The sequence below is a fragment of the Arachis ipaensis genome, chromosome B7 (assembly GCF_059453495.1).
Source record: "Arachis ipaensis isolate K30076 ecotype BB chromosome B7, ASM5945349v1, whole genome shotgun sequence".
In the NCBI taxonomy this organism is placed as follows: domain Eukaryota; kingdom Viridiplantae; phylum Streptophyta; class Magnoliopsida; order Fabales; family Fabaceae; genus Arachis; species Arachis ipaensis.
This window is the reverse complement of record NC_142442.1, coordinates 7,243,596-7,260,369: the sequence shown is the minus strand read 5'-3', so window position 1 is coordinate 7,260,369 and position 16,774 is coordinate 7,243,596. Positions and strand designations below refer to the sequence as shown.

Sequence of the window (16,774 nt, the reverse complement as noted above, 5' to 3'; positions counted from 1 at the left end):
TGCAGTTTTGTGGAGGAAAGAGCCGTTGGAGTGCGGAAGAGGAAGGGGAGGTGAAGAAGGTGAGGATGAAGGAAGAGTGGTTGGAAAGCATGAGAGTGAGGAGGGTATCCTTGATGGAGTCAGAGGTGGTGGAGAGGGAGAAGAGGATGGCTTCGTCGGCGTGAAGGGCGGAGTGGATGGTGAGGGAGCGAGTGTTGAGGAAGAAGGGGCCAGAGTGGGGTTTGGAGAGAGAGAGAGTGAGTGAGAGAGAGAGGGGTTGAAGATAAGGTAAAGAGTACCACGTAAGATCGGATTCCCACGAACCAAGTTCAGATCTAAGTCAGGACACTTTTGTCATACGGAAGGTATCTATCATGGGTATAACTTTAGTTTCAGGCTATCATAAATACAAATGTCAGCATTTTTATCTGTCATGAATACAAATGGTCATTTATTCAAAAGATAAGCTTGTGCTCCCTAAAAATAGCTTGGCTATAACAACACGGGTGAATAATTCTTTCCTTCAATAGTATTATGGCCCGTACTACACTGTGCTTCCTTTTTATTTCTTTTGATTCTAACAATTAAAGGTAAAAAAAAGAGAAAGGCAAACAAAGAAAGAAAAGGGTGGGGCCGGTGGGGTGGGGGTTAAAGAAGAGTGTTGCTCCACCTGAAACACGATGATATAATTATTAGGTAAGTTTTTTTCTTTTTTAAAATTTGACAAAAATTTTAAAAATATTCTTAAATTTTATTATTTTAATTTTGTTCAAAAATTTTTTGATTTGCATTAAATATATTATTGATGGCTAAATTTTCAAAAAATTTAAGATTAATCTAATAATAATGTATAAAAATTATTCTTGATTTACTTGTGTTGATACGTTGTTCTTGTGAAATTGTTGTTGAATCGGTCTTAAAATTTTTGAAAAATTAGCCGTCAAAGATATTTTTGATGCAAATCGAAAATTTTTGAGACAAAATTGAAACAAAATAAAATTTAAGGATATTTTAAAAACTTTTATCAAACTTTAGGGACAAAAAGTATACTTTACCCTAATTATTAAGTATGGTAAGTCTAATTTTAATAAGAGAAAGAAGTTTCAGAAAATTGATGCAATTTGTGTTTTTGTTTTATAATTTATACTTTGTTATTATATCTTAGAGGTTAAAAGTGATGGCTATATATTAATTATAGAAGAAGAAAGGAAATTAAGGTGTTACCTAAAATTTTGATTTATATATTATGTTAATTAGTTTAATTAAATATGTTAAATTAGTTAATAATTATTAGCTAATCATCTTCTATATAAAGATATTCTCATTTGAGTATTTATGAGAGTGTTGATGACATGAAGGAGCTTCCCTCAAAAGTTATAATAATATATTATTCTTCCCTTGTGATCTAAATAAAGCTAAAAGCATTAGATTCGAGGAATACAAATAATATACATAAGATGCGAACTATACTAAGTATAACATAAGTCCCAAAGCCTTAGAATTTGCAATATTTGGCGAAAAATGTCGTCCCCTATGATGACTTCATCACCAAACAAATCCATAATAAGCAAAGAAATATCCGAAGAAGTTGAGACAGAAGATGAATTGGGTAAAAAGCTAGCGCATTACACATTAGAAGGCAATTGGGATGAAGTAAGGAAGATCTACCGGTCAAAGCCAAAGGCACACACTATAACGGTTAACAGTTCTAAGGACACGGCATTGCACGTGGCCGTGGATTTGGACGAAGAAGAAGTTGTTAAAGATCTTGTGAATTACATCGTGGAGCATAACACGGGTGCTCTGGAGATAGGGAATGAGCACGGCGACACGCCTCTCCATGTGGCGGCGTCAAGGGGGTTTGCGAAACTCTGCAAGTGCATCATGGCGGAGAGGATAGAATTGAGGACATTGAAGAACAAGAAAGGGGAGACACCATTGTTTTTTGCTGCTCTTAATTGGCACAAGGAAGCCTTCGCTTACCTCCATCACACCCATGAAAGCCTCCCCATCACTTTTCCGGAGCTTGTCCGCGACCATGACGGAGATACCATTCTCCACTGTGCTATTAGGAGGGAGCATTTTGGTAAGCCACCTTCAATTCATTGCTTAATTATTATAGTAACTAATTTGTTCATATATATTCTTATGGTGGAACAGATTTAGCGGTGATAATACTGCATTATTTTGGTGAACTTGCTACCCTCAGCAACAACAAAGGGCTCACCCCTCTCAAAGTCCTTGCTACTAGGCCATTGGCCTTCCCAAGTGGAATCAAATTTTCATGGTGGAAGTTAATCCTTTACCACTGTGAGTTATTATTAATGTTGCAAGTGTGAAGAGTGTAGAAATTTAGTCTCATATCAAAGAAAGTAAGGAAGAGTGAGAAGTTTATAAAATGAAAAATCTATTAATTTATTATCTTAAGATTTTGAATTAGATGTAATGTCTTCTCATATTATATTATTATATGCTATGATTTATTAATGTTCCATTTATTTAACTTTTGTGTAGTATGGACATACTAAGTGATCACTTATAGAATTGCAAATATTTGGGTGTTCACATTCAGCTCTTAATAATCTTCTTTTTTTTTTCATAATATTTTTATTTTTTATTTTTGTTTACAATATATATTTATTTATTTACTCTTTTTCAAATGAAGTTCAAATTAAATATCATTTATTTTTTTTAAAATGATTGATTTCATCTACTAATTCTTTTTTTCATTTTTTTAAAGGTATACTTGTAGAACCATTGGATGCCGAAAGTAAAATGAAAAAGTATTTGGAAAGGATGAACAAAACTGAACCCAAAGAATTGCTTCCAGAGAATTACACCACATTATACGAATCCTCAAAATCACTAATTTCTGTTGGTATGTGAATACATTTTCATTATATCCCTTCTTTTCCTCTCTCGTATCTACTTGAACCAATTCAATATATGAGACATGCTTCGCCGGTGGGATGTGACTGATTTTTCGTATATAACATATCCTAATTACTTAATACGGTGACAAACATTTAGCTTACGTTTGTTTATGGATAGGATATTCAGATACAAATGATGTTTTACGGATGATATATGAATAATTGAATATAGATATTATTTTTAAAGATATTGACTTAATATATTTTATATTTATTCTGACCGAAAAGACACAACGATATTAACAAAAAATATATACTTTTTATTTTTTTATTATTTTTATTAATTTTTATAAATATATTTTTTATTAATATATTTTTTTATAAATTTTTTAAATGAACAAAAATAAAAATAAATTAAACTTTTATAATTTATTTTAACTCAACATTAAATAAAATATAAAAACATTAATTTTTATATTTTTATTTTTTGTATCTTATTTTTAAAATACTATCTTATCATATTCTCATGATCAAATATATAGCCTTAGAGATAATAGAATTATGTTGCAATGCAAACACATGCTTGTGTTTATGTGCAGGCAAATTGTTTTTTACTTGGGGAAGTGATGACAAGGTCGATGAAGAAAACCCCTCAGAAAAATATGATGGATTCTTTCCACCAAACTATGCTGTAATTTGCCAATCTATCAAAACTGCATACGTGTCTTCTGTTGGTGTTTCTGGACAAGGTATATATTATTGCTTGTTAACTCTTTAAATAGTGATGGATTAACAAAATTTGAACACACCATCAACACTTACATATAAGCATAACAAAAAGAATGTTATGGATTAAAGTAAGACAAAAACAAGAAAAAAAATATTAATCACTTAGAATTATTTATTTCAACTTAAAGTGTTGCGATTCCTAGCTACTCGTTTTCTTGATTTCTTCGTCATTCTCGTAGCTAGGCTTGGTGGTTGGAGATGTTGACGATGATTATAGAACACTATGATTACATTGAAATGATTATTATTATTATTATTAAGCATAACAAAAAGAATGTTATGGATATAACTCTCAAGGGATTAGAGTAAAAAAAATTGACTAATATTGATTTAAAAGACAAAAATAAGATAAAAAAATATTAGTCACTTAGAATTATTTATTTAGATCTTCTAATTTAAAGTGTTAGTATAAGTAAGGGCGAAAATAAGCTAGATCAAATTTTGTTTTTAACAGATAAAATCTATCATATAAATATAGTTAATTAATTTAGGTTTAATTTGTAGTCCGTTATAAACTTTTTTTTAAGTATTAAATTTTGTTTGTTATTCAGTTTGATTTAACTTGAAACTTATTAAAAGACTTGACAATTTTTTATAAAAATAAAAAAATTTAAAAATATTATTTAAAAAATATTTTTAATAAAAATATTTATATATAATATATCATATTTAATATTTATAAGAATTTTAAATTTTTTAAATATTTAATTATTTTATTAATAATAAAAAATTATTTATATATGTAATTATGTTTTAATTGATTCAAATAAATTTGTCAAATCAATAAAATTAATTAATGAGTTCAAATCTGATTTATTAGGTGAAAATTCAGATAAAGTCGACCACACGTGAAGTTGATATTTGAGAGTCACTGGATAAAAATTTAGTCAAATCAGTCAAATCATCTAATAGCTCTCAGGTATCAACTTCACGTAAAATCGACTTCACCTGAGTTTCCACTAATTTATTAATATATTAAAATTTTTAAAAAGTAAAACTTTTAAAAAAATAAAATTTTGTGCCTATTTTATAACAGATTTAGTTAAATAAAAAAATAAACGGCAGGTTTATGACAAACCACTTAGCCTATTTTCATCCCCAGGTATATAAGTGTGTGAGTTTTTATAACCAAAGATAAAAAAAAACTTTATAATAAAGTGTTAAAAAGACTATTGCACGAGGGAATAAGAGAGAGACCCATTCACACTGTCTGCATTATTCTTACCGAAAGGAAGAGCTGTATTATTCACACTATGATTACATTGAAATGATTATTATTATTATTATTATTAAGATATATTGGTTCAAATAATTATTGCATATGGTTGTTAAGTGTTAAATAAGGTAAGAAAGACAAAGAAGAATCACCAATGGAGTAATCAACTGTTGAAGACACTCATGAAAAACGCTTCTGAGGCATTCACTGGAACTGGCGGTAAACCCTCTGATGATTGGAAAGGTGACTTCGACGAAATAAATGATGCTTTAAATCAACGACAGAACCCGCCAAATGATGCTTTAAATCAACGACAGAACCCGCCGGAAGGTATCTGCGTACTATTGTGGACTAGTATATATTTTAGTTAGAGGATAAATTAAAAGAAATGATTTAATAATTACATAAATATTTATTTGAGCCTTGAAGCCCTTGATCATCTATATATATAAAATAATGATTTAGTGTGATATATAATTGATAGCCCATGAACATCATGATGACGACGACAAGGAGGAACACGAAGATGACGACGACGAGGAGAAAATGACACCGTTCTTAGTGGCAGCAAAGTACGGCATAGTTGAATTGGTGGAAGAGATTCAATCGAGGATACCAAGTGCCATCTACAACACCAACTTAAAGAAGCGAAACGTGTTGCTGGTGGCAGTGATAAATAAGCAACCCCTTGTTATTGAGAAATTGAAGAACATACTATCGACTTCGAAACCAAAAGTTTGGGAGAACATGGTGCTGGCAACAGATTATAAGGAGAACACAATGTTGCACTTGGCAGCAAAACAGTCTCTTGGCAAGGACAAGCCTTGGGGCATAGCTGGCTCTGCTTTGCAAATGATGTGGGAAATCAAGTGGTTTAAGGTATATCATTAGAAGCATATTCTGCATACATACATGATTTTAGATATAAAGATTAAAAATTTGATTAAAGAGTCAATTTTTTTTTAATTAATATTAATTAACATTTTAAAATTATCTATTTTATCTCAAACTATAAATCCTAGAAAGTTAGAATTAAGAAAGAAAATTGAGTGCTAATTAAAAGTAGATTCCAAACTTATTCAGAGATTATTTCTGTATTTTAGAACAAGTAACACAATCTATTACCTTGTTGCATGCAGTATATTAATGAGATTGTGCCGGAACACTTTTACTTCAGAAATAACATTGAAAAAAAAACCGCCGGAGAGATCTTTGCCGAAGACCACAAAGATCTCATCAAAGATAGCAGCGAGTGGCTGAAGGACACATCGGAATCTTTCTCATTGGTGGCAGCGCTCATTGCCGGTGTGTCCTTCGCTACAAGCAGCTCAGTGCCAGGAGGCAACGGCGACAACGGCCAGGCACCACTAGCCGGTCGACCGGCATTCGATACATTTGCCATCGCCTCCCTCATTGGACTTTGCTTCTCCGTGACGGGACTGATAATGTTCCTGGCCATCCTGACATCTCGGAAAGAAGCCAGCGATTTTCGTCGGAGTTTGCCGTGGAAACTTCTTGTAGGGTTGAGCTCACTCTTTGTGTCTATCATAGCAATGTTTGTTGCATTTTACTCCGGCCATTACTTTCTCATCCAACACAAGTACAGGACATTGTTGTTTCCTCTCTATACAGCCACTTCTTTTCCGGTGGCTTTCTTTGCCGTGGCGCAGTTTCCACTCTATGTTGATCTTTTGATAGCCATAGTCAAGAACGTGCCACGGCCAAATTATAAAAATAGTAATATGTTATAACTCTGGTATTATATTAAAAAGAGTAAATTGTCGTTTTTTTTTCCAAAGTTTTGGCTAAATCCTATGTGTCTCTAATGTTTAAATCATCTTATTTGTATTTTTAACGTTTATATAAATGATTTAATGTTATTCTACTATTAATTATACTAACAAATCAGATTATATTTTTCAATTATTTTCACTTGGATGTATTCATTTTCAATTAGGTCTCACTTGGATGTGTTTGATTTTAATATTATACCCACTATTTATGTTTAGATTCAATTATGTCCCTAGAAAAGTAAATTATGTAAATGTTATAGAAATTAGTTTCAATATTTGATGAGCTATTTTTCGGAGTAGATTATCGATTCTATCCCAAACATGTGTATTCTAACTTCAAGAAGAGATTTTTAAAACTCAAACTAAAGCGCTCATGATGTGTAATTGACGGCAGGATAATATTGAATCACTTTTACAAACGTTAGGAATACAAATAGTACGATTTAAACGTTAGGGACACAAATAGAATTTACCCCAAACATTGGGAACAAAAACAATACTTTACTCTATTAAAAATATTATTTATATACTAAAATCAATTACTAATATATTTAAGTAAAAAAAATTAAATTAATTTTTAATATATATTTATATTTTAATATATATTTTATATTAATAATTAATTTTAATTATTAATTTTAGTGTACACATAATATAATCCATACTAAATATTTGGATACTATTCCATTATTCCTATCATTTGTGGTTTGTACTTTCTACATATATGTTGGTTGTTTCTCAGTTAATAAACTAAATTAAAGTATGGTATATGTTTTATTAATGTATGATTTAAGCTTTAATTGAGGCATAACATTCTCTCTGTTATATTCGCACTACTACATAATTGACTTTTACTAACATTTAAAAAATGTTACAAAATCATATTAAAATGTTACCTATGTATATTAGTAACATTTTAACAAATGTTAAATATACTCTATGTTACTAAAGAGTTTTACTAACATTTTTCTAAAAATTTAATAATATTTAGTAAAAATGTTACAATAGACCTTTCTTAGTAATACTTAAAGAAATGTTACAATAGATATATTTTGTAATACTTAGAAAAATGTTACCATAGATATTTTTTGTAACACTTAAAAAATGTTACAATAAATATTTTATGTAACATTTAAAAAAATATTACCATAGATATTTTTTGTAACACTTCAAAAAATATTACCATAGATATTTTTTATAACACTTAAAAAATGTTACAAAAGATCTTAGTAACATTTTTTTAGTTATATTATACTATTTAATATTTTATATTATACACAATATAAATATACTAAAATTAATTATTACAACATGAAATATTTCATTAAATTCACAAATTCACAAAATGAAATTTTTATAGCCTCTTTCATTAATCAATAATCATTGTACAAATTTGCTTCATGATGCAAATAAAATGATAAACGAAAAAAAAAAATCTTGAACTCTATATATATTCACTGTATCTTGAACTCTGTAACACATTGGACAATAAAATAATCTTAACCCTGCACAAGAATAATTTGAACATACATATAATTTCTTCTCTTGTCCACTTGAAATTTTAAGGTTCACCAGCTGTACAATGTACTACTATAGAAAAATTACTATAATAGCCATATGCAGAAGCCACCGTTTCATATGGTGTTATAAATTAAACAAATTATTTCTTCAGTGCAATAAATCAGTAATTCAGATGTCAAAAGGTACACTTGTTACGTCCCATCTAAATCTAAGTTATCAAGGGGGGAGATAACAGTATAAAAGGCTACTTACTTATAGATACTACTTTTAGAACTAGAAGGTCGAAAATGCAGTCACCTGTGCTATCCAATTCCTTGATAAGACAACATTCACAAATCTAGAGCCAGCTACAGAGCATGATTTCGCCATATCAGAAGGGGGAATATTCAATATAACGCAGTGACAAACAACTTGATGTGCACTCATGCAACGTAAAATAAACCGATGTACATCACTTATGTAATAATCAAAAATTTTCCCGCAGGATTAGAATGTGAGTTCCAATCAGCCACTTATACAGCGAACCATAAATTAAAGTTTATTATAATTGATGAGGAGTTGCTACAATTATACAAGGTACAAATATTTTTTGCTCACACATTAATCTGAGCTAGTGGATGAAATTGAGAAACGTATATTAATACACATCATGATCAAGCCAACAAGACACCAGAATTCATATAGCACCAAAACTTGGAATTGGTATCTCTGCTTGGAATTTATTTGATAATTTCAATTCTCAATATCAAAAACTAAAAACAAAATTCTAAACCTAGCATACACTGATCATTACTAGTCAGTTACAAATGTTAATGACTTGCTTGTATTTGATTGAAACCATATATCTTTCCTCAATTAATTGTTACTTAAAGTCTGTAACAAGTTTAGATATGGAAATAATGAACTATAAGATTGGCCATCAACCAGTAAATCTTCAATTTTATTTTATTTTTTATAGATATATACTCTTCTTTATTAAAAAAAAGATTAGGTCTAAGTTTGATTCTCACTAAACACACTCCTTGGAGATTGAAGAGCCTTAATTCTAACTAGGCTCCGAATTGGATTAATTGGTCACTGTGGGTGTTGCCAACCGAAAAAGGACTACATTTTCTGCCCTTTCAATGATTAATCAAATGTGAAACATCCTACTGTAAGTACACAGAGTAAAGACAATGTTGATCAAATATGAAACTACTACTTACCACATCAACTACTGACATACTTTTCAAACTGCAGATAGCTTGTGCTCCAAGATCAAGAAGTATAGGATATGCCCCTATAAACTAGAAACTCTCTGTAGAATCAGCATCTAAATAAACAATAGCATCTTCACATGCTCTGATATCTGAAAATAAACACGTATTGCAAGACAAAGCCAAAGTCATGGGTGTAGCCCAAGATGCATAGATGTAATTATATTGGTGCACACTAGGTCCATGTACCGATCATTTTATTTCATGCTAACAAAAAGGAAAAGTCAGAGTCTTATTCATAAATCAATAATTCATATGAGAATTCAAAAGAAAATAAACACTGGTGAAGCAGGAAGAAGTAAAAGAAACTTCACATCATGTTATACCTGCCCAACAGTAGTAGGACCCCTAAACTCTGTCTGCTTTAGCATATCCAATATCGTATGAAGGAAATTCACGCCGAAGATGCCTTGCTATAAATACACAAAAGAGGAAAACTGGACCAATAATCAGTAATAAGGTGACAAGCAGAGATCTAGCATCAGGTCCAAATATCAACCTTCCTCCACAAAAGAATTTCTGCATAAACATAAGAGAGACGTTTGAAGTGAAACTCAATAGAAGTGAAAATATCATAAACTAGCCAAAAGCACAAAAGAAATTAGGAAGATGCCACATCATTCAAGTGGCTGCCATCAACAATTACAACAAAAAAAATTAAAAATAATAAAATAAACAATAAAAATCAAGAGGAGCTTCAAAATTGTATTATTTTTCGGTTTGATTCATTTTCTCACTAGGGCCTCAATCAGTCTACTTGTCCACAATTGCAACTAGCTTTTGTCATACAAGATATATCAGCTACTTGTCACATTAAGCAAGGATAACTTCTGGTGACTAAAGATAGTGTGAGGGACAAAATATAAAAGACAAGTGTATTGAATTTAAAGGACAGCGACCTCTCAATAAAATGTAGCAACTGGTCCCGGCCTATTGACCTAGTCCTGCGGCTTCTACTACTAGGCTCCAGCAAAATCCCCAGTTTGGTTGCCCCAAAGGATTTTTGGGTCAGATCACATTGCAAACTAAGCCCAAAATCAACATAAGCTACTCTATATAATTAGCATCTAATTCTTCATCCTTGCTACAAATCAGCAACATTGAAAGAAATAAATATATAATCTAATCTAAGGTACGAGCGTAAAAAGAGCAACATATGAGCTTGTGAATTAGTAGTTCAAACTTACTTTATTTTAAACTTTTGGCATTTATTTTTGTTCTGCATGCTTGAGCAGAAAAGAAGGAGACTAAGTAATTATAGATAGTTAATTAATAGTTTTAATTAATTAATTAATTACCTGGTGCTTGCATATTCATAAAGCTTGCCAGTGCTAGAGAACACAATCAATCCACTTCACATTAGAGAGAATGGATAATTCTTTAGCTTTCTTCACCTATCCATTCCTTCTTTTCGAAAATGTTACTTGCCAGCTCGTTGAATTGTCGATCCTTCAAATTGCAATCTTTTCTCGCCCCATCGCAATCAATTTTAGGGTTCCTACCTTCTCAAATTAAACATCTCTTATGAGTTGACCTGCTAGATCACGAATCAACAAATTCATTAAGATCAATTAGCTATTCAACTGTCACGGAGCTAATTGGATTAAAACTTCTACAGATTTAAAGAGGGAATTAGTTCATTTTTACTAAACTCCGACTCTTTCGATTTGAAGAGATCAGATTTGAAGAATTAGCTATAACTATGAAAATCAAACCCTAGGAATTTAAAGAGAATCACCTAAGCTTTCAAATCTTACCTTATTGGAATGAGATTGAGTGTGTGATTGAATCATGCATGAGATCAACGAGGCAGAGAGAGAGATCGAGAGGAGGCAAAACCAAAAATTGAGGAGGCAGAACAAGATCGAGAGATTCGGAGATCTGAGAGATTGAGGAGGCAGAGCGAGATTGAAAAATCCAGAGCACTGAGAATGAAAGTGAGAGTGAGAGTGAGAGTGATGGTGGATTCGATTTCAGAGCAATAAGAATTTTTTTATCGACGAGATTAGGAATAGGTAACAGTTTTTGTAAACTTTTTATAAAAATTAAATATATTTAGTAACACTTTATTACAAATGTTACTTAATATTTAATTTTATAAAATTACTAACATTTTAATAAATGTTAAAAGATAAATGTTACTAAATGTGTGAAATGTAGTAGTGTCGTTACAAGTCCCATATTTTTTTAAAATATATTTTTTGGATAATTTATAAATATGAGATATCTCTTACTTCTCAAACTAATTTTTAGAATTAAATTAAATTAATAAAATCTCAATTATAATATGATATCAAAAGTTCAGAACATATCCGATCTAATATGATATCAAAAATAAACCTATTTAATCTCATTTATAATAATATCAAAGCAATTATGAACCAACAACACCATGCAAAAATCCAAGATTTGGGACCAAGAATTAGAGGGTGAAAAAGAGATGTATGTGTTATGTGGAACTCATCTGACTTGTTCTTAATTAACAACATGTTGCTTTTGAGCATCTAAGGAATCTTGGTATCTGAGCTATATATATATATATTCATCATGCATGGTTGAGTAACAATGATGAAGATGAAGGCGATTAGAGGAGAGATGATATGATATGAGAGAAATTGAATTTCTCATTCTTTTTAAGGTTTTCTTGTATTCAGAGAAAGGTGCAGTGCATATAAGTTCTATTTATATGGCAAGCTGATACCAATTCTGTTAATTAGCCTAATCACAAAACTATGTAATCCTTACTGAATTGTAATCACTACTCTAATTGTTACAACTGAATTTCCTTATCAAGTAACTTCTTGTTTTAATTTGACCCAAGTTCATCTACTTCTGTAGACATACAGTAGTGCCTTTACTGTCATATACCTCAACAAAGCATTTTTATTTTATCAAACTCATACTGTATTTGGTTGCTTGCTTTTTCCTGCTGAACCTGTTATTTTACAAATTTATATTATTCTGTCCTGTATATAATAGTTGTTTTCAAATTTAAGATACATATGTTTATTATGTATTTACCATATTATCAATTTGATAAAATCTTAAAAAAAGGGAAGTTTGGTGCACATATACAAGTATTCCGCAGTATTAATTAATATATTAGGTTTGAATAATATGAGACCTGAAAATCATACAATAATAACTAATCGTTGCTTAAAATTAACTCTTCTAGTTTTTTTTTTAATATTGTTAGTTTTATAAAAAATATATAAATATTAGTTTATCAGTTAGTTTTTTAATTTTAATATTTTCTGTAGACTTCAATATTATAATGGAAGAAATCTCTTTATTAACAGGGGCTGATTTTTCATTGACATACTAGACAAATTCACTACAACATTTAGCCATTCAAAATTCTTTAAAGTAGATAAATAGAAGAATTGAAATTAATACATAATACAAAATTTACTATTCTAAACAATATAAAATTTTTATTTTCTTATTACAATATTAATATACTTAACCTACTAATTCTATTTTCTTTTGCATTATTTTATCTCATTGAAGAATGAGATTATAAATTGTGTTGCAATATGAACTCACTACAACAAATAAGGGTTTTCGCAACGGTCGAAAACCATTGCCATAGATCAGAAAACCGTTCCTAAAACTTTAGGCAACGCTTTGGCAACGGTTTTTGACCTGTGGTATATGCGGCCGTTACCAATGCTCAAAGGCAACGATTTTTTACCTAAGGCAACGGCAACCAAAAAACCGTTGCCATAGTTAATGGCATAGACAACGGTTTTGACGACAATTTTTAAGGAACGATTTAGAACCGTTACTGGATAGGCAACGGTTTAAAACCGTTCTCTTTCATGACGTAACAGTTTAAAACTATAACTGGATAGGCAACGGTTTTAAGCTGTTGTAGTTTTGTTATTCACAAAGATAACAGTTTAAAAGCGTTGCCTTTGGTGTTATTTTTCTTTTTGGAACGATTTTAATACCATTGTCATTTTATAGCTGCTTTTGACAACAGTTTTAATACCATTGCCTTTTGTGACTTTTTACAACAGTTTTTTTAATTATATAATTCTTTATTTACAATAATTTTTTCATGTTGCATTGTAATTAGTTCTAATTATTTTTAAAGTTCGTATCAATAAATAACCTTAACTATTTGAATCAAATTACTAACAAAAACTAATTGAATATTTACCATAAAAAAAATAAACAATTATATACTTAGTGAACAAAAAAAATTCCAAATGCAGTATAGTGTTATCAGTGTCGGTTACAAATAAGTCCAGATATTTTTTGATTACTCCAGGAAGATAAACTTCAGAAACCCCAACCCTAAAAAGGAATTCAATTTTCTTCTAAAGAGTTTTATCAATACTGGCAGCAAAAATTTTTTACTGTTGAAGACATCAAAATGATCAAGCAACCATAGTCATATGGAACTGATTGCTGAAGATCTCCACATAATCTTATATAACCATAAAGATCCTAAAGAAACAATTACATAAAATTAAAAGATGGTAAGTACTAATTACAATATTAATGAGTTGATTATACAATGATTCTTGAAGAATAAAATTAAATTTAATTTTATAATTAGTTTTTGAAAAAGTTCTTACAATATTCTCTTGAATTAATCTTACCACCAGCAACTTGTAAAAGCCTAAAAGATCAGATATTGATTAACTTGATGTCTAAAATTTATACTTAAAACACTGCAATAGCACATCATACTAGAATATATGCTAACTAGAGATTTTTGACACCATTGATATGGTTATGATTTAATATTCTAAAAAATAATATTTAACTTGTAAAATACAATGCAACAAGTTTATTTCAGTTTAGCATCTTACTCAATTGAAATTGTTTGATCTCACTGTAGAGTTTGTTGTTATGTACATAAGAAAACACCAACGTTAACTAAAGTCCTTTTTAATTTGAGTAATATTTTTGTAATATTTTCATTTAGCAAAAAGTATATTACTTATTAGGGGTGTCCATGGATCGGATCATATCCGCAGATCCGCGGTAAATATCCGCATCCGATCCGAAAATTGCGGATACGATCCGATCCGCAAATTGATCGGATCGGATCGGATCGGATCGCAGATATCTGCTCTACATCCGCGTATCCGATCCGCGGATCCGGAGATCCGCACTATAATAATTAATAAATAAATAAATATATATGTTTGGTATTATATTTACTTGTTTGAATGTTTTAAATAGTAATTATTATTCATATATTGTATTATTTTATTTTTGTTATTTAGAGATAGTTTGATTAAAAATATTTTAGGAATAAATAAGTTTAAAAATATGAAAGAAATATTTTTATCGAATTCTTTTACATAGAAATATGATTAAAAAGAGAAGGTTTAATTATGCGGATATATCCGATATCCGATCCGATCCAATGGAAATTGTGCGGATCGAATCGAATTTTCGGCCATATCCGATCCGATCCGATCTGCGGACACCCCTATTACTTATGCAATGCAAGCATGTTTATAAGTAATAACATACTATAAAAGTCTAGCACCATTCCCCACAATCTCAAAGGACAGGAGTGGCATATTCAATTCAAGCATATAGATTCACTATGATTTCTACTAACTTAATATAAAAGTCTAGCACCATCCCCCCGCAATCTCAAACGATAGCTACTGTGTATACCTAATTCTAAAATAGAACTAATTAAAATAATAACACTTCCAAAACAATTTTTTAAAGATAAAGATAAGTGTTAAAATAACCAACAACAAAATTATTACCAAAGATCAGTTTAGATAAGCAGGATGCTAGAGTTCAGTTTTGACGGTTGAATCTGAGCAGTCAGGTACTGACTCAAGCTCAGGAACTTTCTCTGGACGTTCTCACAAAGGGAGTAAAGACCGCTGCTTTGACTTGCCTGATCAAAATACCAAGCAAAAATAAAATAATCAGCATTTCAACGTAACTACCAAGATACCAAGCGCTTGAACCTTAATAAAAGTATAATAATAGTAACAATACAAATTTTTTGGCATGTGAATTTCTATCACTTAGGAAATTATTAGTATAACCATGGCTTATCTTAAGAATGTAGATCCTAAATTGAGTTTTATACTTCTAAAAGACTCTTAAAAGAGTTTTCCTCGTTGCCATAAATGAGGGGCTTAACTTAGTAATAAAGCAATACTAAACTAAAATTAAAAAGGGATTAGTTTATCTTAGAAAATTTCTGAACATTACTTCATTTAGCTTTAGCTCTTTTGTAACTTATGAATTCAACTAATTAAATTGTCTCTAAGTACTAAAGCTAAAATCTTGATCAATAACTAAATTTTTATATTTTTATAAAAATTCGGACATAACCTCTCCTAAAAGTGGACTTAACCACCCTTAAGGGTCCCTTTATCTTCAACAATCCACCAATCTTCTTTTTAACAATTACCAACAACTTTTCCAAAATCAACTTATCATATTTTAATTTAACAAATAATTTCAAATCCATCACCATTCATAGCCACAAACTAAACAAATTCTCATTACAATCAGCTAACAATCAGAATTTCAACATTCCCAAAAAATAAGTAAATCAATCACATATTCATCAAATTCAGTCACTTTCACCATCACAAACCCAACTCAAACTCATCATTTAGTCATTCTAGACAATCATAACTTATTTGCAATTATTCGATAAACTTTATTGGCATTCATGATTTAAAATCTTTAGTTTGGAAACGAATCCCCTACCTCAACGTGTCGAAATCCATAGAAATTAAGCCTGACCCTTCATCCTAACTCCCAGCAGCAACAGCAACAGTCTTGAACCGAACAAATAGCAGCGGCATTAGCCACACTGACAACTTCCTGCAGCAACAACACCATCAAACACAGCTTCATAGTTACAGTGGTTCAACGCTGAAACGTTAACACCCAAAACCCTTAACAAGCATATAACACAACAATAACGATAAAGGTTTTGGATCAGGAACTCACTGCAGCTATGAAAAAACAGAACGATGGAGCAGTAGCAGCCCGGTAGTGGCGTAACCAATGGAGAGCAAGCTGGCAGAGGCTCCGGCATTGACGGCCAGCGAGGACAACACCGTTTTCTGGTAGCAGAGATCCTGGCAAGCTTGCAGAAACGAGACGCAGAGGTGAAGCTGGGTCAGCCTCCTCTTCGGACCTCCCGCACCAGCGTCGGCGAAGAATGGCTCCACCAGCGGCGTATGGTTTGACGGCAAACGGCCCACATTGACAGCGGCAAGAGAAACACCCACCGACGCGTCCTTCGGCTCCTCGTTCGTCTTTCTCTGGGCTTCCTCCACTGCAACGGCCACACTACCCGCGACGGCAGCGCTACCCACAACGAGCCCTTGCAGCGAC

General features: G+C 31.1%; 1 protein-coding gene and 1 long non-coding RNA gene across 3 annotated transcripts; one reads left to right on the top strand and one right to left on the bottom strand.

Annotated features, from left to right (window-relative positions):
• The first annotated feature begins 1,465 nt into the window (after positions 1-1,465).
• LOC107606715 (uncharacterized) lies at positions 1,466-6,667 on the top strand. The gene is made up of 7 exons (XM_088493689.1): positions 1,466-2,065; positions 2,140-2,289; positions 2,720-2,857; positions 3,452-3,601; positions 4,975-5,187; positions 5,342-5,736; positions 5,997-6,667. The coding sequence occupies exons 1-7, from the start codon at positions 1,501-1,503 to the stop codon at positions 6,606-6,608; spliced, it is 2,223 nt and encodes a 740-aa protein (XP_088349815.1). The 5' UTR covers positions 1,466-1,500; the 3' UTR covers positions 6,609-6,667.
• A 2,480-nt stretch (positions 6,668-9,147) lies between these two features.
• On the bottom strand, positions 9,148-11,374 carry LOC107609867 (uncharacterized). 2 transcript variants are annotated; one of them, XR_001613303.3, is made up of 4 exons: positions 11,185-11,374; positions 10,726-10,961; positions 9,754-9,946; positions 9,148-9,519 (listed from the first exon to the last, which is right to left on the bottom strand). It is a non-coding gene; the product is annotated as an uncharacterized LOC107609867 (long non-coding RNA). The 2 variants fall into 2 exon arrangements; XR_015892440.1 differs by having other exon boundaries at positions 9,148-9,946.
• Positions 11,375-16,774: the final 5,400 nt, after the last annotated feature.